Below are 24,204 nucleotides of genomic sequence, written 5' to 3'. Positions count from 1 at the left end.
TAACAAGTCATAAAACCCACTCGGGAATACACAAGTTTACTACCGGGTTTTTGTGTGTGTAATGTCTACCACAGTGACTGTATTTTGTTCTTTTGATTCCCAGTTTTAGATAATTAATGTTGCACTCCCGCTCGATGATTCTGAAATCATGTTCAAATATTCGATTTTTTATGTTGAAGAAACTGTTTTCGAAATTAAAAAATAAACACATCACTACATTTAAATCAAACGTCGTATTTTATCATAATGCATTTTAAACACTTACAGTGTAACATATTTATTATAAATATTACAAAGAGTAATCCGAAAAGTTGTAACTGTCCACCAGTTATACATGTATATAGCTTATAAATAGCAATCGAAATGATTTAAATTCAAATGTCAACAATATTAAGTTAACAACTTTTGATATATGAACTCATCAGTAGCAATTATAGGTGTTTTGAAAGTAGAAAACGTGGCATTAACACTCGTCCAATTTTCATGTTTGCAAAAATGTAAACTAAGAAAAATAATATTAGGATTGCCATACTTAGGAAGGTTTCATGGATTTTTTTTTTAAAAATAAATTTAAAATACTAAGACGTCTGGTTTTTTAAGTTTATTATAACAATATGCGCAACAAAACAGATAATCAGCAGTACTGTAGTTTTTTTTAAAAAAAATCTAATAAAAACGATCGAAAGCGTGCAAATAGATTGTAAGTAGGCTTAATGTATTTACTCTAATCCATATAATGTTAATTGACATTTTTTATGAGTCTGACTATTCAAAACATGAAAAAAGTCAAAAGGAAATTTACGTTCAGCTGAAAATATTTTATTTTTTGATATTATTATTGTATTTACTTTCCTCAATATTAGCTATGCAGGAAATTTGTATACAAATCCTAAAATAGCATACGGAGATAGAGATTTATTTAATTCATTTATCTCACTAACATGACCCTTGATGAATCTGATATTTTTTTTAAAAAATTCTACTAAACCGTTAAAAAGACACAAATCATGGAAACTCGACTGGCAGAGGCTTTTTGGATGAAGAAAGCCCACGAGGAAACAACTGAAAGTACGTATGGAATATATATATATATATATATATATATATATATATATATATATATATATATATATATATATATATATATATATATATATATATATATATATAATTGGTCAAGTTTTGAATCATTTTCTGAGGGAATTATGCAAGACTGTGCTTTACTTAACTGAATATTCTCTGCAAGTTCTTAAAAAGTGAGGTGTCATTGTTTAAGCTCTAACTCGCCTTACGGATGATTATTAGTAATAGTGCCGTTATGGTCTGATTTGATAAACAATTGGTTAAATCGTTATAAAGATAGCAAGAGAAGACGTCAACATGGGAAAGGAATCTGTTCCGTTTTTATACTGGATACATCGGAAAGCATGGCGGGAGAAGGAGGTCGAGAGATGAAAATGGCCATGTCAGCCATCTTAAACGGTAAACTATCCTTAAACTGCTAAATTCTTCTCTGTATTTTTATATTTAACATACATACTTTTGGATAAAGAAACAAATGTTATTTTCATGTTTAAGCGTTAATTATGATTTACGAAATCTATGATCTTCGAAACAAAGTTTCGAAGATTTAAATGTTCGTCTCCTCTTTTATCCGTACGCTCCACATTTGTGTTAAGTCATTTTAATTAAAATAAAAATGTACCAGAGGCTGAAACATGGCACAGATATTTTAGATGATTAGATGATGTTCTTTGACCCAAACCTGAGGTCATTGAACCAAAAGTTAAAATGTTAACTTCTTATTGATAAGTAAATTATAATTATTATGATAAAATATTAATGATACTGGTAACACTGTAAATCAGTATTCTAGCCTTTTTAAAGTAAACTTTTTTTGCTAGCACATAGTTACAATTTTTTGTATTTTGTTAGGGAACAACCATCAGGGCAAAACTTAGTAATATACTACCAAGTAATACTAGTATCTATAATAAAGAGCTTTGCAACTCATTATGTTAAAGAGTAACTTTGCTGGTATTTTGTCCTCTTTAGAATACGAGTCCTTGCATTTAGATGACAACATTGCTGTCATAGGATGTGGAAAAGAAGTGAAATTTCTTCATTATTATTCAAACAATTATTATTCTATCAAGAAATGCCTAGGTAAATTATTTCCTTTTGGATTGCTTTTACTTGCATAAGTTATATTGTAATGATAAAACATGTATAGTATAACTTTAAACTGAAGGATAACATCCATCATTACTTTAAAATTATGGCGTTAATTTATATTTCTGTTCTTGACTTTAAATAGATAACATCAAATATGAAGGACCATCGCCTTTAGAAGCAGGAATCATTTTATCATTTTCATGCATAAAATTTGGAGGAGGTATTTTAAACAACATACTGAATGAAACACATTTGTATAATATCTCGCGCAGTATTTCCTTCAAAAATATTTCTGCTATTTTAGGACATTCGGCAATAATGGGTGATCTCCATATTCGAGCAAGAGTAGTGGTGATTTCCGATGGGAACCCCACAGATTTAGACATGTCGAGTCCTACTGACGCTTCAGAGACAACAAAAGACTCTGAGGCATGTGCATTTTGCACATTAAATCATCAATGGAAATCTAAATAATCATTTCTACTAAGAAAACCCAAATGAATAGAAGATAAGATGAATTATTGGAAAATATTGCAAATCAAGAATGATTATGATTTACATTGTTTTTTAAAACAAATTTATTAACTTACATTTATTACAATAAGTTGATTGCGACAACAAAATTTGGTTGTTGAGGATAAAATACTTTTATGTCTTGTGTTTCAATGTCTTCCTGCTCAGGGTAGAACGACAATTATTTGAAAAATAAGGTTATAAATTAAATTAGTATTGCTCGATCTTGATAGGGCTTGTTTAACAATGTTTCCATCAATTTAGACTTTTAACAGACTTTTGCGATTGGTTGAACATCAAGGGAAAATGAATCCTTTTACATTCATTCCAGTTGGGAAAACTCCAAATTATGTAAGGAACGTTGCATTTCAAATTAGTCATTAAAGATTGTCAATTTATAATAAATTGTCATGTTTAATATATTTGAATCAGAAGCTGAGGTTGATGCTAAAACAGCATAATGCAATAAAAGATCAAGAATTTCTATATATATATATATATAAATATATATATATATATATATATATATATATATATATATATATATATATATATATATACACAAACACTACAGTAATTCCCGTGATTAAAGAGAAGCCACGGACATTATTCTCCAATTTACCACGAACGTCATCAGTAAATTATCAGATCAGAAATAACTATTTGTTGTCTCGCACTGATCATGAAAGTACAACTTTAAACAGTAAAAGTTTTAAAATCTTGTTAATTTCACGTGTTAGTTCCAGTCAAAAACAATGCAATTGTTCCTAAGACCTCCCTAGTATATTTTTACTGCGTGTTTTTACATAAAATGTATGACGTGTAGTAGTTATAATCGTATTAAATTTACCTTAAAATATAAGGAATATGATTCAAAGATATTTTATAAATAAGTGAAGAGTATTAAAACTCCAAAGAAAAAGTCTGTCATCTGCATGTCATTCCTTTGATCGATACACATGTAAACATTACTAACAAAACCGTTGGGGTTACACGGAACAGCCGTCAAAATGATCTAGATCGTCTCTCTATAGGAGAAACGATCTGTAGAAATACTGGGCTAAAAGTAGAATAGAAATAGAAATAGAAGTTCTTGTTTTCGTGAATGTTGCAGGATAACCTCTTCGATCTCGATGTGTTGTTAATTAAGGGCAATTAACACAACTCCTCTTATTTAAATGATTACAGTATTTCAATGTTACCTTTTCTTAATCTAAACCTTTTATAAAAAGTGCCTACTAGGGGAATTAGCTTTAGCCTCAAGAGGGGGTCGACTCATTGGATGGAAGGATGCTCGTCAATATGCGAGATTGTCTCACTGTTTTGTAAGAAATTGAAATTTGTGATATAATAAAACTCGATCTATAATTCTCAAAAAGAGACAAACCTTTCTTTGTTGTGCATTTTATTGTAGCGTGTTGCTGCTAAACTTCTCAGAAGGTTTCCCAACGAGACGATCACAGAAACAATCGTAAAAAGCGAATGTTCACGGTTTGGCAGAAGTGAAGATGATATTGTAAGTTTAAAGCAAATATGTTTTACAAATTATAACCCACTGAACTAATGCTTTATATGGAGCATAAAAAGACTGGTCCTTTGAGATCACTCTTTGTTTTAGAATCAAGTATGTGAAATTTTGAATGAAAGAGAAGCATATGGAGATGACGATGACATTACAGAAGACATATTTAAAGAACGATATTCAAATTTGCCATGTGCTGGTACAAGAGTAAGAAGAGGAAGACATTGGCATTATGAAAACCAGGATAGCTACGGGGTTGGAACAGTAATTGGACATTCTGAACAAGGTTTATTTGGCATTTTCTTTTCTTTTTTGTAACAAATATCAATTAACCTCATTTAGCTAGCATTTGTTCATTAAAAGCATTGCGTGGTTAAAATCTTCTCCCTATCTTAAAATGCTTGTTAAACATATCGTACAAATAACATTTGTACTGTGAGTTTATCCTTGATTTGGTTGGGAAGGAAATCATCAAAATTAAAATTTTGAGTTGGATTGATTTTGATTTACAACAAGGAAAGATTTTTTTCAACGAATATTAGGAGAAAATAAAAATAGAATAGATTTCATTTTTTTTAAAAATCAACCGAATTAAAAAAAACCCAAAAACAACAACAACAACAACAAAACATTAAGATAGCATGTACTATCAATACTTCTAAAGACCTTCTTAACTATCGACACGGTTAGAAAGGGGAATCAAAGTTATAACAGAAAAAAATGAACCCTCCAAATTGCGCAATGTATGTAAGATTTCAAATTGATCATTACACATTTATTGCATGATGGTGAGAAAGACATGAAGATTTATTCACCCGTGAAAAATCAAATTCCCGGAGGGCAACGCCCTCGGGGAATATACTTTTTCAAGGGTGAATAAATCTTCATGTCTCCCGAACATTCATGCAATAAATTGTTTATTGTACCGAATCAAGCCCAATTATAAATTCATTGATATTCAAACTAAACAATTTTATTCAACAAATATCAATAACACAAAATAAAACATGACAAAAAATGAGATATCACATTCTGAAAAACAGACTGTATCACAGATTGAATAAATGTATAAGTTGATAATTTTATTTCAACAAAAAATTAATTGAATTTTCAGAATTTTAATATTTTTTTCTATTCAGCTTAGATTAATAACACAAAAAAGATGACAAAAAAGTGAGATATCCCATTCCGGATATCATAACACACTGTATCATATATGAAATAAATATACAATATAATAGTTATCAATTAGATTTTATAACAACATTTTAATTTAATTTAATTCTAAAAGATATAAATGATTGATTTAACCTGAGAAAATTGTTAAACAGTAAATATGTAAATAATAACTTTAAGTTTACTTTGGAAAACTAACGTTGATTTGAACACAATTTCAGAAGTTTATCATTCCCATTCCCACTGCAGATATGTCCATCTGATTCTGCATACTAGTAACTGATTTGCTTTGATTAAGCTCACACAACACCTTTTTTAGCTCATTTGATTGATTCTTATCATCAAGCAGGTCAAGTTCAAAGTTGTCTGCAAACACACTAGCCAAAATCACTGTACCAGCTTCATTTTTAGTTGTCGATGGTTGCTATCCAGTGGCGTAACTAAGAGTTTCTTATATTTCCCTCCCTCAAGTCCCTTAAAACTTGAGGGAGGTCTCCGATTTATGTCCAGAAACTTTCATAATGTGATGCCCGCAACATCCAATACCGAATGATTCTTATATACTTTAGAAATTTTCTCTACATTTGAAATATCGGACATAAAGCTAGACAATGAATTCCCCCCACCCAAGGTGCATTTGCATACCACACATCATCATTGAGGGAGAAGGAACCCCTAGGTCGCTGCCACAAATCATCCTTGTTTGGGTTCAACTTTGATACATACTCTTCGAAAGCACAGGGCAGTTTATGTTTTCTGAAAAAAAAAATAAGGAAAACAATTCGTTCTCCATAATCATTACAATAGCTATGTAGAAGTAATGATAATGAAATATATTTTAACATATAACAACAAACTGATATACATACATGTACAATCTCACACCATCATCTTTTGCTACTCATATGTGTCTTTGGTCATTGATCTCAAATTTTCTTCACCTCTTCTGCACAGATAAAGCGTAGTTTCAAACCATACCTTTCTCTCTGTAGACCAAACGGAGGGTTTACATCAAAAACCGGAGTGGACTTACTGTAAAATTACTGCATATCATGCTCTGAAATGGTAGGGTGATGGTCAGTTCCCCCGAGTCCTTTACTCTTTAAAGATTCCCATACGTTTTCCTCGCACCAACGTAAAATGATTTCAAAGATTTGTTCAACTCATCGATCGGCAAGTCTTTAAAATTTGCAGGCAATTCAAGCTCTGTTAAAAAGTCCTGAAAACATTTTAACGCAACTTTCATTGATATTTTCGTGTTCACCGAGTCTTTTTCATTTAATAATGCAGAAAAATCTTCACTGTTAGGCTGGTGAAACCTCGCCATCTTTACTGACTTTCGATTGTTATCGTCTTCGACACTCGGAACTCTCTGGTCTTTTCCTATAACTCGAACCGAAAGTAAAACAAGAAATATTCGAATAAGCGAGACACGATGATTTGTCGCATGGCGAACACGATGGTCACGTGACCATATGAGCCAGTCAAATTCTGTTTAACTAGTGGATATACATATGAGGTATAATAATATAGATTGTTAATCCTTCAAAAACATCCTTCTTCAAAGACTTCAAATCAAATCTCAAATAGTGATTAATAAATATCACAACGAAAGTTTCATTTGAAGAGTCATGATGCAGAATCATAACAATTAATCAAACTAAACTAAGTGAAAATAAATTGTGTGATCCATCAACACATGTCTCAGTTCAGAATTCAAACTTCACAAATGCAAAATATGCATGTCATCAATAAGTGGCGAATTCAAAATAAATGGGTTTTTTGGGGGGTTTTTTTTATACAAAGAACTGGTATATAAATATTAATATTTTTAATGATATGGATGTAAGATCAGATCCTTTTGGCATATGTTTCGGTTTTGTTTATAAATACATGATTTTGAATTGGCGTTTATTGCTTTAAAAATGAATAAAACCAAGACTTTTCTTTTCAAATTTTGTTTTATCTATATAATGTATTAGTTGTATTTCAGTAGTTTATTTGTTTAATTTAAAAAAAAAAATGCTCATATTAATTCAAATTATTATTTTCTTAAACTAAAAAGATGGACAATATTTACCCTACACGAAAACTTAATATCATATTAACTTTTTTAAAAAGTTGCCTTATGACCAAATCATTCAATTTAGTGGTGTTTATTTTAGTCGGATGGTTACATGTTGAATGGGACAATGGTCAACTATTTCCATATCGCTTCGGAAACGATGGATTAACAGAAAAATATGATCTCAAGGTGTGTAATGAGCCGAGAATTGTTCCAGAAAACCAAGAAATAGCGGTCGGTTGTCTTGTTCGCAAAGGTGATAGAGAAATCAAACACAAACCCAAGTTTACTCAACATATTTTTCTCACTGCTTGAATATACAAAAATAAGCTTTCTGTTTTCCTCAAGGACCTGACTGGCAATGGGGCAATCAAAATGGAAGCGAAGACAGTATTGGAACTGTGTACCGGATAAAGTCCAGAGGAGAAGTATATGTAAGAATTCAAACAAACATATTGATAAATGATTAATAATTGTTTATGCTCCTTATTAAATCATGATTTAATGTTTGGAGAACAAAACTACTCTAACATCAAAACAGGGAGGCATCTCATTTTGGTTTATAATTGGAATAATGATTGACATCAATTTTGATTTAGCTGCAATATGTTGTTATGGTTAAAATTGAAGTACAGATTTATATGAAAATAGGCGAGCAATGATTAAAGATATTTAAATACTTACAAATTTAATGTATTATGTTATGTAATTTAACATCAGTTTTACTTTTATTAAATATTCAGACAATAAAGTATCAATTTATGTTTTGTTACTTGTAATATTTCTATTAACCAGGTTGATATGATCAATATATTTTACAATTGTCTATGTGAGCAGGTGAGATGGCCAAATGGAAACAAAAGCAACTACAGATTCGGATACAAAGATAAACATGATTTAATTTTGTGGTAAGGCTACTTTATTACAAATGAGGCAAATACAATATGAAAAAGATAATTATTATATTACAATTGAGTTGCCATTTATTTAAGGTTATTCTTATAAACATTAATAGTGACCCACGTGACCCAGGGGTAGCGGCATCTTACAAGTTACAACTAGAAATTGACAAGCAGGAAAATAACTGGAAGTCGGCAAAATGAGGACTTACTCAACATAAGTGTGCCATCCTCACAGCAGTTTTAATTCAGAAAAATATTTTTTAAATGGCGTGTCGCTGCGAGAAAATGATTGTAAAGATTAACACAAAATACTTTCCGAAATAGGATACCATTCCATAAAAGAAAATTATATCTTTTATATAAGAATATCCATTCATTTATTTTTTAAAAACTTGGTAAAGTTTTCCTTATGCAAGATTTAAACTGACTGTATTAAAAAAATTGTAAATTTTAGTGTGCATCCATATGCGTTACCAATGCTTTGTGTTTGTCTTCAATGATAGTTTCAAAACATCCGACTTTTGAATGAAGTCCAATTAATAACCTGCTACAAAACCAATTAACTTCTTCGAAAAGCATCTTATCAAACAAATTTGATCTTAATTAGGTTATTAATATTAAAATGTTCCAAGTAAATTTATAAAACTGTATTTTCTGGAACATGATTTTGTGGGATTTTGTTGTGGTTGATAAATCGGATAATTTAAGAATTATGGTCATTCTGATTATTCCATGGTAACCATAACGGTCCGAAGACATTTTTGAATGGGTATGTTTGACAGATTTATGAGTGGGCATATTCACTAAATAGATTTTAGTTGAATCTTTTCAAAACTCTTCTAATGGTATTTACATAATTACGTGTTTATCTCGGACAAAATTGCTTACAGTGCTTCATCGCCATCTTAAGATAGTTTTTCAACCACTGAATTGTGCTTTAACGAGTTGACACTAGACTAACCTCACTTACCTTTTATAATGATAAAACAAAGTAAACAATATCCTATCATATATAAAAACCATAAATCAATTGGACATTTAGAAAATTGTAATTTCCAAACAATAAATTTTTCCGGTTTTAAAAAAAATGTTAGACATATTCTTCAAATTTTGTAAAGATCGTTTATTCTATAAATAGTAATATATTTATACATATTTCGCAACTCCTATAGTCTAAGATAACAAATATTGCACCCACCAGATTTACCTATAGTAATACGGTCTACTCACTGTAATAAAACACTAAAACTGAATCCATTCAAACGAAATACTCAGAACCTAAAATTGGTAAGGTAACACAAAACGACACTGAAACCGAACTAGTTTCGATTCATTATTTTGAGAAAAAAAAACGTGTTATAAAAATATTATGGTTTCGGGTAGATATAATAATCTTTTTGGTAATAAAAATAAACTTTATTCAAAAAAAACAAAATGGTTGTATGGTAAGAAAAAAAATCACTGTATTGATTAATATATGTTGATACCACCAGACTTATTCATTTGTGCGACATATACGTCAATTAGTAATGTTTAAACAAACCTATTAGGTGTCAGAATTTATGTCGATAACAATAAAATTCCGTATATTTAATTAAAGGAATGTCCCCATTATCTATCTAGAGTTTTAACGGGTAGTTATGATCTTATGTAATATTCATTGTAAAAAACATTACCCAACAAACGTTAATATTTACATAACAAGGGTAGAGAGGTATGTTTAACTTTAAGTTTGAATTTTATTTTATTTAATATTGAATAGAATAATATAGCAAATGTAAATTCTTCTTGTTTTAAAGGAACCTGGTCACGATATGAGCTCAATATTTCGATTTTTCTCCCTTTTTATACCAAAATTTTGATATCATAGGTCGAGTTATAAACGAAATACACTGCATGTTCTGAGTTTTATTAACAGTTTCATTATACTCATGCGGAAATGGGGTACAAATAATAAATATTTGTTTTGATCGATTCATATTTTGACTTTTTTAAAAAGCACATCTATTTATTTGTACGCAATACATGCCTAGAGCTTTACTTACGTAACAAAGAATTGTTAGATGTGTATTTGCCTGTAATCGGACGTTTAAAGTAAAACAAAATCAAACTTGTGAGCACAAAATGTCTAAAGCCACACTAATTAAAACATGTATATCTCAGAGAGTTTAAAGTTTGAATCCTCAAATATGTAACCTAAATTAGCTTATAATGAAGAAAAAACAAAGAATAAAAAAATAAGATATTGGCAAACGTAATCTTAAGCTAATATCATGTTGAGATAATCGTCTAGAAAACTTACTTTTCAATAATCTTTTTAAAATTTAGTAAACAAATAAGTCATGGGGCGCGACACAGACATTTTAAGAATACTAAGCATGAATTTGTCGGACCGGAATGGTGTGTTCTACAAGGATTTCCGTAATTCCAGTCTACGAGAAATAGAGGAATATGAGAGACCCGATGTCATGTTTCTCCCTGGAAACAACCCCGATCCAGATACACTCAGACCAGCTACCAGCAGCTAATGGACCCCGCCCACTACGAGACGGTCCTTCGTTACGACTCCATATGCCTGAAAGTCCAATCAATACCATTCAACTCACTGTGATTTTGAGAAAGTCCTAGCACAAATGGTAGACGTATATTCACCAGCTCCTACAAATTCGGTCGTCAAAAAGTTCTTTTGCGTAGCATGGCATTGGAAACTGACAGTAGAAAGAGGTTCACAAGCCTTACTAGTATATGAAAACAGGAGACAAATCATGCTGTTGGTGCATGATCACAAAGCTTGAGAAAAAAACCTGTTTACATGAGTTGCAGGTAGAAAACTCTCGAGCTTATGATCTTTAATAAAAAGATGTAGTTGCCACGTTCAAATTAGGTATTTTAATTATCATTCAGATTTTAGTTTAGTGCTAGTTTTGTAGATGTTTTCTCATTTCATATGTAGTTTTTATTTTGTTGTTCTGCAGAAAGGACGGGTTGTTCCGAAAATTTGAAAATATTATACGTTATTGTTCGTGTCGTTTGCTATTTTAAGTGCTATTCTAAACCTCATCTTAGAACCGTGTATCTTTTGATCCGACACCAAAGATAACGAGTGATGTTGGTTTTTAGTGCTTCTTATATATATTCTTATATATATATATATATATATATATATATATATATATATATATATATATATATATATATATATATATATATCTGTATTGTGTACTGATTCTTTGTTAAATTGAGAGAATCATAATATTAAAATGCTAATTCACAAATACGTAGCCATTGTATAACAGACATCTGCTTTTGAATAATATTTTGAAATACTCCAGGTTTGTTCCAATTTCATAAACCAATGATTATCGAGAGCTTTAAATTAATTGTTTCGATTTGGAGTGTTTTACCCTTGGAGCGGATATACTTTTTTTTATCATGATAAAGTTCATTAATAATTATAGCGAGCGCAGCTCGCCGGCGCGCAGCGTCAGCGAGCGAAGCGAGCTCTAAGAACCAGTATGCGCGGGAAAAAGAACGATCAAAACCTACAGTTCATCAAACAAAATTTTTTGTCTACGTCCCATAATGCTCTCTAATGTTTTCACCCGTGGTTCTATGCCAAAAATGGCTGACTTTCAACTCGTAATTTACGGTGACTTAAAGTTTGAAGACACGTTTTGAGTACCGCATATGCTTTTGCGAGACTCAAAAGATTTGTTACATGCTTCCATACCTTCGTATTGAGTCGAGAAACGTAAACAAAGACGAACAAAGTCATGGATGACGTCACAATGCACTCGCGCTATATTTCCCGCGATAAATTTAAAGGTGGATCAAACATTTGTAATGAGTGTACTGGCTATTTCAGTATAGACTGCGATACCTGCCTCATTGACATATGATTTGTTTTCAATCTTTTTTTAATATAGAGATTATATATATATATATATATATATATATATATATATATATATATATATATATATATATATATATATAAACTAGCAAGAGCCATCCTCTACTGTAATATCGATCCATTTTTAAGCTAATTGTGCATGCAGGTACAGTAGGCAGGTATACTCTGTCCCAAGATATTTTGGATTCACATTTGGCTTAATTGCTTGATATTTATAGATACCACAGGATTCAAACGATGTTCATTCAAAAGTATGAAAAATTTCCAAGATTTCTCAGTCGAAACGCCCCTGTTAGCTTATCAGGTTTCAATACAATGCTAAAAAATGTGATGTCTACGGAGAATTTGTATTGCTGTAAGCCCGGATGATAACGTTGAAATATTGCACGATGTATTCCGAGTGTATTCCGAATGGAGAAAAGATGTAAACATTCCCCATTATAAATCTCCGTAAGGAATCTTTTTTCGTTCCTGTGAATTTTTCCAAGTGAAAGATGATAATGTGTCACTGAAATTATCTTGGAAAATATCCCTTTCAACTATTTCAATTGCAATTCTTTCACAGGTAAGTGTATTTTTATTAAAAATCGTCCAAATGTGCTGCATAAATATCTTGGGACAGACTATAAATATATGAGAAGGGAGGAAATAAACAATAGAACATTTTGAACTAAATAAAAAGGAATAAAATGAAAAAATAAACAGGTAAAAAAAATTATGTAGATATTGCATATAGTCAGACTATTGAATTTAAAAGTGGGAAATTACACACCTACAAACAGGTACCGCTCTCTCTCTCTCTCTCTCTCTCTCTCTCTCTCTCTCTCTCTCTCTGGGTAGGGGGTTGCGCTGTATGTATCATAACCATTAAAATTAGTACCTTTGGCATACTTATTGTAGAGCAATACTCTCTCAAAAATTCTTTGAGTTCCTTGATACCTAAAAAAAACTATAAGTTGACAAAGATGCAAGGTATGCTGCGCTCGCCAGAACGGTAGCACCGTAAAACATATTACTAAAGTCCTTAACACAGTAATAGTAAAGGTTGGATCGAAGTGTGATCACATGTGTTAGACAGACCATTACGTTTTTTAAAGTTTTGAAAATCAAATCTTTTTGAAATACGAATATGGATAACATCGGATTGCTTTTTATAATCTTAATATTATTAAATGTTTACAGCAGCTCTTTAGGTAAGAAATGGCTCTTACAATAACTAACCAGTTTCTCAATTTTCTTATTTCAATCATTGCTGACGACAGTAAAGTTATCTTTGCAAATTTAATATGTTTCATAAAACTTTAATTCCAGGACAATAGAATTTAACTGGTTCACTTCCAGCAGCAATACTAGGAAAAGCATATTCGTGGACATGCTCCATTTTTACACCAGTGGATCAAAATTATACAGTTGTTGAATTCACAAGGAACGATATCCTTGTTGGAACTGTTGGATGGAATTCTGACGGTACATGTCTTCCTAATACTCAAAGTTCAAGGTATGAGCTTCACTGTGTCTCCGAAAATGTATTTTCACTATCAATTCCTACTGAGAGCATGACAAAATACGAAGAAAAATCAGACTGGCAGTGTCATTACTTTGTGGATGAAAATTACAAAAGCGAGGTTGTAAAACTAAAAATTGCAGGTAATTTTATTTTTAGAAATTAAAGCCTTTTTAACTCCCTGAAGCATTTATGAATATGAAAACCTACGAATAACCTTTTAAATATAAACTTTCATAAATTTTGTAATATTTCTAAGTCAATTAAATCCGTTAGTTTCATAAAAAAAACAATGACATTGGTATTGATTTTGAATGGGTACAGTTTTAGCAGTTTTAGAAGTTTTAAAATATTTTTTTCAATTTTAAGTATTTGTTCGGAACTTGTCGCTTTCACCAAACGATAATCCGTTAACCTTGGTAGAAGGCACAATGACGGTAGTTACGTGCTCTGTAAATAGTGATGCTTACCCTGTCCCTGTTATCCAATGGTTTATCTGGGACACTGAAGTTAATGGAACCAATCAAAAATTGAAACTGATAGCTGACAAGAATGATGACGCAAAAATATTACGCTGTCGGGCGACCAACAATAACAACTCGCTCAATACAGCTACAGTCCTGAATATTCTCTGTATGTTTTATTTCAAGTTGCTGAATTTATGTATTTACACGATTAAAATTCTTAGAAATATATTTTTCTCTAATTTATGAATAGACAAACCCGTTACCAGTATTGCATCTCCCAATGTCCTGAATGTTAATATTGGCGGGAAAATATGAGTTTTTTGTGATGTTGTAAAGGCAAACCCTGTAGTAATACTGGAATTCCTCTGGACGGTGCCAGGAAATCCTGCAATTGTTGGAAGAGAATCGTATTTTAGTATTGATAGAGTTTCACTGAGGGGCAACAATACTCTGCAGTGTAGCGCCAGAAACAGTGTTGGGTGGTCAGATTCTGCTTCTGTTGTCATCAATGTTGTCTGTGAGTTCAAGATTTCAATTGCATATCACACGTTGTTTTCCATTTGCCAGAAATTGAGAAGCATACATTTGTATCTCCTTCATGACATGTCACTTTAAGTGTGAAGTAGATTTTGTTCTAATGATAATTTTTTGATATGATTATGGTTTATTAGCTCACCTGAGCTGAAAGCTCAAGTGAGCTATTCTGATCACATTTTGTCCGTCGTCCGTCTGTCTGTCTGTCCGTCCGTCTGTCTGTCCGTCTGTCCGTCTGTAAACTTTTCACATTTTGAACTTCTTCTCTAAAACCACTTGACCAAATTCAACCAAATTTGGCTCAAAGCATTCTTATGGAAAGATGAATATTAATTGCAGAATGAAAGAAAAGTTGTCATTGAAAGCGGAGAAAACCTCAAAACTGTAAAAAAAAAAAAAAAAAAAAGGGGGGGGGTGCATTGTAAAAAATCTTCTTCTCAAGAACTACTGAGGCAAATTCAACGTAATTTAGCACGAATAATCCTTATGGGAAGGAGAATATAAATTACAAAAATTATGGGCTTATTCTGTTTCAAATCTGAGTTATTACGAAAATAATAAGAAAGAAAAGGCGTGTTTCAAGCAATTTATAGCATCCATGAGTCTTGGTAAAATGGGTAGGCATGACCGGGCCAGGGCAAAACAAAAGATTGACAGTTATTAATCTGCCAATCTCATTAAAATTTCAAGATATTTATTGACCAGTATATTTGTATTCGCTGAAAATATTGCTGCACAATAATGCGTAATTTGAATAAACGATTGCCGATCTGCCCCGGCTTTTATTTTGCCCCGGCCCGGGTTTGCTTACCCGTTTTACCAAGACTCGTATTCCATAATTCTAAAACGTGGTTCTTTGTATAAAGCAGCCATGACACTATATGATAAACGGGTCGATCTGACAATGATGAATTTGTTTGTTGTGCAACAGTTCGTGTACGAAGGGAAACTTTGAAACAAAATACATTGGTGCCGATTTTGTGAAGTAAATTGAGGCTAAATATTTCAATGCGTTGACAGTTTTCACATATGACGGTGGTGTCAGCTTGTTGATTTTCGTTTCGTTTTCATTTATGCTTTGCGTTAACCTGGGAACTGTCGCTTGTATTTCCTGATTTTTACGTATCAAATCAAACAGAGACTTCGGTAAATCAAACAGTTTACTGTTTACCTGCGCAAATTAAGCAACATCTGATGTATTAAGAAAAAACTAAAATGCAATTCATTCAGGCTATCGGTCATTCGGTATTTTCTTTTGCGTAATGGTAGAATAATGCAATATGTTTTGTTGAGATGCTCGGCATTTTCTCGAGTTTATTCAGCTTAAATAGAGTTTAATATCGCTGACGGAAATATGTAGGTATATACATGTATATGATTCATTTTGAAAAATAAATGTTGTTCTTTATTTGTTATAGTGCATATTTCTTGTGTTTTATTGTTGACAATTTCTATTTACTTACCAGATTTTAGTGTTAAGGTATTCGATGTATAACGAGATCGTATTTTCCCGCCCATTTCCGTAACAACTCGGAATCGGGGGATTCCCCTAGAGTTATCGGTCTTGTCGATAAGAGTTATCGTTTTGAAGCGAACAAAAATGGGCGCCAAGAGGGATGGCCGAGGCCGCTTTACGAGCAATCTTCCGAAACGAGTGCGATTTAAGAAGACTTATGTTACTACAGAACATAATTACCAAAGCGGACATCAGTGCCCTGGGGATTCGTGTACGTACAAGAAATGTCCTTTATTTAATAACGTAAAAAATCTTGGGAAAAATGTCAGTCGTGATTGGATGGATGGACGGCGGGTGATGGAGTTAGGGGTGCTGTTGGAAAACTTATCATCTTGTTCGCATTGTCGGATGGGTCCCATTCCTCTATATAAAGAGAACATTGTTGGAGAGAGACGGAGGGGTTTGGGGGGATATTTATACATAATGTGTATGAATCCCGAGTGCGGAGAAGTGAACATGGTTCCCTATGGTAAAACGCACCGCCGAAATAAGAAAACAACTGGGATGCCGTGTTTTGTAGTAAATACAAAATTGGGAACAGGTTTGTGAATTTTTATGATTTTAAACCAAATTTAATATAACTTGTATAAACAACAAGTAACAAATAAATATTAGTGCACATCAATTTTCATCATAATTTTCTAATATTATATAATGAAAAAAATATTTTTAGCAATGATTGACAGTCTTGGGGGGCCAGACAGAGTCAACAACCTTCTGTCAACTTTAAACATTCCTACTATAAACAACAAGACATTAATGGTGATGGAGCGCCGTGCAGGAGAAAGTGTGGAAGCTGTAGCTAAGGTTACTACAAAGAAGGCGGCTGAGGAAGCTTATCATGTGGAAATGTCGTAAGTTATATTCAGTTTACTTTTTCTGTTCTGATGAACCAAAAAAAATCATATGATTATTTTTTATTCTAAATTGTAATAAATTGTAGACAAGCCATCATAAACAGTTGTATTATTTTTTTTCAAAGTGAAGTTGCTGATGCAGAGTCGACTAAAGCTTTGCAAGGAGTAGAATTGCTAGAGGATTTGAAGAAATATTAGATCATTGTATAAAAATTGATGGTTCAGTTTTCACAGTAACAAAATGACATTAAAATTTACAAAAAATATATTTTTTTGTTATAGCACATACATTTTTTATGAGCAAGTCAATATACGGAAAGAAAGTACTAAAGACAGTAGTTGGTCACAGGACATGTGGAACTTGCCACTGGTGGAGACGGAATCGTCCTGGCATTCCAGTTAGAAAACATCGATGTGTTCAAAACCATAATGGTAGTGCAAGAAGCATGGAGAGTTCGACTGGTCTCAAAGGAGTAAAGGAGCTGATTGATGAGGGAACACCTGTGGAGTACATTGAAGGGGATGGGGACAATACGTTAATTGCCCGTTTACGATCAGAGCTGAATTTGGAGATGAAGAAGCGTTTTGACAAAAACCATGTGGTGAAAAACATTGGGAAGTGTTTGTTTTCTCTAAAGGGGAAAAAACTAAGTAAAACTGTTATTATGCATATACAAAAGTGCGTGAAATATGCTTTTTCGAAAAATCAGGGTAATAAACAAGGATTAGAAGAAAATCTTAGAGGACTTATTCCACACCAGTTCGGGGACCACCAGTACTGCAAACCAAGATTTTGTGGGTTTTTGCGTAAACAAGGAGAGACATATCAACACAGAAGCTTGCCATACAAATCAGCATTGAAAGACACAGATTTACGACAACAATTAGAGGCAGTTTTTAAACCTATCATAGCCAATGCTGAACAGTTTATTGATCTTGGATCGAGTCAGCAGTGCGAGCACGCTAATCGTGAGGTAACACTGAGAGCTCCGAAGTCCCTCCATTATGGAAACTCCGAGTCCATCGACTTTAAAGTTCATGCTACTGCAGCTTTTATCAATGAAGGACGAAGATATATCTCAATGGTAGATATGTTGCAAATATAAGCATTGTATTATTGCTTTTGAGAATTGAATTGAATGCAAGTTATTTTGTGTTAGAGTTTTGAGGTGAAGCTATTAAAATATTTTCATATGCAGAAATTTATAGAAAAAGTTATTGAAACCTCTCAAATATTTTAAATTTCCACCCAAATATGAAAATTTCCACTAGGTATGGTGAAAATATTTTACCTTGGCTTCAGTTCATGTTCTGTTATTTATTTTATTTTGACTAACATTGAATACCTTTTATTTATATTAGTTTTTTTTCCAGTTTATACTAATGTATGGAGACAATTTCCAGACTCAGTAAGTTCTTAATTATTTTCTTGCTATCAATATGTATGAAGTGTAAAATAAATGGAAGATTTATTTTTTTATAAAATACTAAAAATCAATAAATATATTGAAATGCCTTTTTTACCCTAAAAAAAAATCCATTATGCATAATTAATAAAAAATTATTTATATCAGGCCCATGAAGAGAGCGGAGTTTCTCCTGGAAAGTTTACCGAAGAACATGCCGGGAAAAGGATGAAGAGACGCAAGGAGGTGCAGGAAAAAATTCAGCTCCCTTCAACAAAGCTAAGACGTCTTGTTCTGAAACAAGAAAGAGCTGTAACTCAGGGAGCCCAGGAAGCACTGGAGGGAGATTCCTATCAGTCTGGTAAGTCAAGACCGATATATTTTATGTACACTACAGAAATGTACAAATACTTTACTGTCATCATGCTTTAACATATATATTTACCGATACACATAATGTATACTTATCTTAACAGGTATTGGTCACAATGAGCATCCTGATATTGAAAAATTACCAGATCCAGTTGTTCCTGGTTGCTTCAAACCAGTGACTCTACCATCAGCAGAAGAGCCTACGTTGGTTATGTTTGATCTTGAAACCACTGACCTTAGTGAGTTTTCTAAGTTATCTTTTTTCATGTTTTCATTTTTAAAATGTTTAAATATATTATCAAAGATATTTTAATTGCTAATAATATATTACAGTACGAGGAAGGCAGATGCCCCATATTGTGCAAATTGCTGCTGTAGAGCTGAAAAGTGAGGCAACATTCAATACCTATGTTCGACCCAAGATGCCTCAGACTGAGAACGCACGACTAGTAACTGGTATTGTTGCAAATTCTAGTGGCGTGTCTGTTGCAGGTAAATCAGTGAAGTCCGACAATATTCATTCTGCTGCAGACAAATTTATCAGATATTTGACAAAATTCAAGAATGTGTGTTTAATAGCTCACAATGGCCGGCGCTTTGATTTTCCTGTACTTGTTTCGACATTCAAAAACATACAGAAAGACACTCAGCTTTCCAGTGTTGTGACTGGTTGTGTAGACAGTCTAGCAATGTTTAAGAAGTGTTTTAAAAATCAAGATTCATACAAGCAGGAAAGTCTTTACCGATCCCTTTTTAACGAAACATACGGTGCCCATAATGCGGTAGACGATGTGAAGGCCCTAGGGAAGCTTGTGCAGCATGCATTGCTATCACAGATAGATACCCTTTCCTTTACATTTCCTCTCAAAGCAGTAATCCAGCAACTAATCTACAATGGTGAAAAAGCTAGAAACTATAATTCCTTGGCAACACTTGTGCAGAATGCTGTTCTTTCAAAGTGTATGGCAGGAAAAATAGCCGGATCTGGGCTGACTCTCGGACATCTTAAGGCGATCAAGAATCGTGATGGTGAAGATGGACTCAGAAACACTTTTCTTGTTAAAACAGAAGGACAATCAAGAGTAAGCTGCACTAAGAAAACACTAGATGATGTTGTATCTAAACTCATGAGTGCTTTGTAAATGATTGTAAAGTCAAGTACTGGAAAACATGCTTATTTTGAAGAACCATTTATATATGTGTGTATATCTATGTAATATAAGTATATGCATTTACATATAAATATATTCACTATTCTGATTGTAACATTTCAAATGAAGATATCAAACACTTGAGTTGATTAAGCATGTTTATGTATATCAGATTAGCACTTCTCAGATTTTACATTTTGGGGGGAGGGGTAGTAGAAACTAGAATTTTTAAAAAAATTGACGGTAAAAAAACAAAATTTGTATCTGAATTTGTTGCTTATAGATGTCTTTAAATTATTGTTATACCAAATATTGGTGCACTTTCATACTTTTTTTTATTTTGGGCCATATTGTACACTTGTCTGTATTTCACTAACACATTCTTGGAAGCCATGTTTGCAGTTTGTGTGAAAAAAAAATTATAAGACCTTCATTCTTGGATTTGTTTTTTATTGCATTCTCTTTCTTATATATTTAACTAAATAATATGAATCTATCATACAGTTCTTTTTGAATTATTGGATATTATGAACTGAGGTTTAATATTACATTTAGTGCTGAAGCACCGAAAATATCAATGGCATACTTTTCCAAATATTTTGAAAACAACAAGGTAAATTTTCATTCTTTTTTATAATATGGTACTGAGATATATGCTTATTGTAAAAATGAAAAGTAGAGGTCTATACCTGATTTAGGTCGTTATACATTGAATACCTTAAGCTTCGAATTATAAGCAAAATACAGAGATTTGCTCACAATTCTATGTTTGTACACAGATATGAGGCCATTCATTTTTTTCCATTTTAAATGCCGAATAGGAAAGTTAAAAATCTTAAGCTGAATTTAATAAACTCATGTGAACAAAATATGACTCAAACCTAGCAAAATTTTGAGCTGTGTATCTTGCTTATAATTCTACGATTGACGCTGAAATTTTGGTTGATCATTAGAAATTCTATATGAATTAGAGTATGTTAAATACTTGTACACAAAAAAATTAAAGAATGATATGCTGTATATAACTACTCTCTGGGGCCCCCTCTTTATACAATGAATAATGTGAAATGTGAATAAATAAAAACGACATCGTTAAAACAGTTTCCATAGTTCTGACACATTTCCGTTGCGGGGATAAAAGAATTATCGCTATTCCTAAGAAAATATTACAGCGGAAAATTATCCTGGTTTGTAGCCATTTGTTATTTTTTAATAAAAATAAAAATAATGGGTGGGCCATAGTAAATAAGAGTGATGTGCCTGTCAATACGGTAACATTGATTTTTATAGCTCTTTAAATTGTCACGTGACAACATTTTTCATTCCAGTGTATTCATCAATCAAGTGTGAGTAAAGTTATAAAAGTCACGAGTTTACGCGACGTAAACAACAGTCATTTCATTATAATGGAGAAGACAAATTAAATTGTTGAATATTTTTAATTTGAGAAATTGAGCGCATTGAGGTGCAATTTTCTTCTTCACATATATACATGTAGGAGGATTTTTTTGATAAAATACAATAACTATTATATTTTTAAAAAATATATGCAATAACTAGTAAGTAGTTGAGGAAGAAAATGTACCTTTATGCTCTCATATATTTTGATCGCTTTATTAAGTGGGGGAGGGGGGGGGGCAGAACGAAAATTCAGAGAATTAGAAGTTATATAACAGTGTACCCCTACCAAATATTTAGTTCTATATCTTGCGTAGGATTTTCTTATTCTGTGTAAAAACAGTATTTCATGAAGGTACAATGTCAAAGATTACGTGTATGCAAAAATAAGTGTAAAATTCGAATCCTTTACAATATTTATTTTTTTGTTAATTAACCGAGGGTCATATGGCACAATATCTTTTGAACGCCCAATGTTGCTCAGGTGAGCAATGTGGCCCCATGGGCCTCTTGTTCTTTCTGTATTTTCCTTATCTTATGAAAAACATTCCAGTAGATTCATCAATTATTCATTTAAAAATAATTCAGAATATTCGAAATGGAAACAAATTTAAATACAGATATGTATTTTAATTGCTAGCTGTGCCTTTTCCGCCGAAGTTCATCAAAGCAGTTTGCTGCTATGACCATGCTGATATCATATGGGTAACATCAACGTCTGGTTCTGTGAAGCAGGAATCTTTTGTACAATGGACTTCAGGTGCTGATAATGGACCCTTCTATAACTCATCAACAGACGCTGTGAACACGACAGAGGAAGACGTGTATTCAGTGAGGGTGAACCACTTGTCCCCAGACAGCAGGTACTTGTTCCGAGTGGTGTCTGTGAACCGGTACGGATCCGTCAGCTCCACGACTGTCTCGTGTCAAATCAAAAAGAGAGGTAGGTTGTCAAAGTGAGAAAGCTTTTTATCTATTGAATTTTGTACCTACTGTGGTTTAATTGATATCGAACGGCATTTATATATATTTTTTTAACTTTAAAATTTTCTTAGATCTCTAAAAGAGCTCTTCTTCTCAAGGAGATCAATATACCCTAAAAATGGCCAACACCATCCAGCCCTTAGATATGATCAATAGAGCTCTTGTTTATTATCTATGTTTTATGGACAAAATTGAAATATCAAAATTATACAACATAAAAATGCACTGCATTTGTATGATGAAATAGAGGAATGCAACACATAGTTCCTATCATTTTCATCTTTCCTATTAATTAAGTAATGAACTTTCGACTTTATACAACAATTACAACTTAAAATTTGACAATTCATTTATTTCCTTTTTGACAAAATAACAGAATGCTATTTATGTAGGTATCCGTTTGTCGCTTAATGTGACATTTATACATTAAAACAAAGAAAAAAATCAATTTTATTATATATACACAATGTATATCAAAACATTTTGAATAACGTATAACAAAATCTTAATGTACGTAATATGCTGAATCTTTCAATAAGATCATGTTATAAGCTACATCATATATTCCTTGATTTAGTAAATACATGCACAATAAACAAACTTTCTAAAATAATAAATTGGTAATTTAAACTGAAAATCACGAGGACTTAAAACAGTACTATAATAGTTCTTTGACAAGTATATATACAATTAAAGCATTTTTGATTGATATATAATCATATATTAACATTTACTTAGTATTATTTCCTCTATTTCTTACGGAAACATATAGCTAATTCATAGCTCTATAGAAACAGCCAGACTGAAATCTACACGCCCCGTTTATCGATTGGTCGAAATCTACAACGACTGAAACTGACAAGATACTGACAGGAATAAAATGGACACGCCCTGTTTATCGATTGGTCGAAGTCACCAGTAACCTAAGAATCCCGGACTGCATAAAAAAATCATGATGATGTCTGACTCAAAGTCTCTTCTTTTAGCTAACGTATTTATTAACAGTAATTTAGTGAATTTTACTAACTTTTCATAATTAATTCATTAGTTAGTTTAAAGAAAGATGTTAATATAAATAATAAAATGCTTTCTTTTATGATTCATGCGGGTTATGAAGGTCGCGATCATTGCAGAAAAAAATTACAAAACCCGCTAGCGGGGGTTATGTATTTTTTCTGCAATGTTGCTACCTTCATATCCCGAATGAATCCCCAAAGAAAGCATTTTATTGTTTAAATAATATAATCATATAATTATGCAGTTGTCGATTTTAAAACATCCACTAATTTTGACAACGTTATTACGGAACAGGAAATAAACAATTATAATGGACATCAATATTTTCATTGGCCAAGTCATAAACAATGATACAGTATAAAAAAATCTTGAAAAAAAACCTAAGAACAAATGCGTTTTATAGTTCTTAAGGAGATTTATAATGGTTAATGTTTACAACTTTTCGCCATTCGGAAGTCACTCGCAATACCTCGCACAATTTTTCAACGTTATCCGGACTTATTGATGACTAATGCAATGCAAAGTTCCTGTAGACCCTTTATTTTGGGATGTGTATTGAAACCTGAAGCGGCAGAGGGAGCGTTTCAAAACAAATAATCTGAACATTTTTAATATTAGTGGATGAACGTAGTTTGAGCACAAAGGTATTGATGGCTATCGAAATATCAAGCGAAAAACGGTGGAAGCAAAAACTCGGGACAGTGTATAATCAATGTAAATTTGAAGCACTCC

General features: G+C 32.2%; 2 protein-coding genes and 2 long non-coding RNA genes across 4 annotated transcripts; all 4 read left to right on the top strand.

The window, feature by feature from the left end:
• Positions 1 to 942: 942 nt before the first annotated feature.
• On the top strand, positions 943 to 2,649 carry LOC136271786 (uncharacterized). The gene is made up of 5 exons (XM_066072294.1): positions 943 to 1,068; positions 1,360 to 1,482; positions 2,056 to 2,166; positions 2,318 to 2,395; positions 2,480 to 2,649. Exons 1-5 carry the CDS (start codon positions 1,008 to 1,010, stop codon positions 2,647 to 2,649), a joined length of 543 nt encoding a protein of 180 aa, XP_065928366.1. The 5' UTR covers positions 943 to 1,007.
• A 197-nt stretch (positions 2,650 to 2,846) lies between these two features.
• On the top strand, positions 2,847 to 8,831 carry LOC136272571 (uncharacterized). Its single transcript, XR_010710565.1, has 7 exons — positions 2,847 to 3,039; positions 3,921 to 4,204; positions 4,307 to 4,496; positions 7,552 to 7,707; positions 7,800 to 7,885; positions 8,289 to 8,359; positions 8,467 to 8,831. It is a non-coding gene; the product is annotated as an uncharacterized lncRNA (long non-coding RNA).
• Positions 8,832 to 16,249: 7,418 nt separating this feature from the next.
• On the top strand, positions 16,250 to 17,331 carry LOC117687097 (uncharacterized). Its single transcript, XR_010710564.1, has 3 exons — positions 16,250 to 16,828; positions 16,961 to 17,141; positions 17,270 to 17,331. It is a non-coding gene; the product is annotated as an uncharacterized lncRNA (long non-coding RNA).
• Positions 17,332 to 17,430: 99 nt separating this feature from the next.
• Positions 17,431 to 20,177, top strand: LOC136273222 (uncharacterized). Its single transcript, XM_066077574.1, has 4 exons — positions 17,431 to 18,229; positions 18,719 to 18,911; positions 19,027 to 19,161; positions 19,256 to 20,177. The coding sequence occupies exons 1-4, from the start codon at positions 17,441 to 17,443 to the stop codon at positions 20,062 to 20,064; spliced, it is 1,926 nt and encodes a 641-aa protein (XP_065933646.1). The 5' UTR covers positions 17,431 to 17,440; the 3' UTR covers positions 20,065 to 20,177.
• The last annotated feature ends 4,027 nt before the right edge of the window (positions 20,178 to 24,204 follow it).

The sequence above is a fragment of the Magallana gigas genome, chromosome 2, assembly GCF_963853765.1.
Source record: "Magallana gigas chromosome 2, xbMagGiga1.1, whole genome shotgun sequence".
NCBI classification, from domain to species: domain Eukaryota; kingdom Metazoa; phylum Mollusca; class Bivalvia; order Ostreida; family Ostreidae; genus Magallana; species Magallana gigas.
The sequence above is the reverse complement of the archived record's forward strand: the minus strand, read 5'-3'. Positions and strand labels throughout refer to the sequence as shown.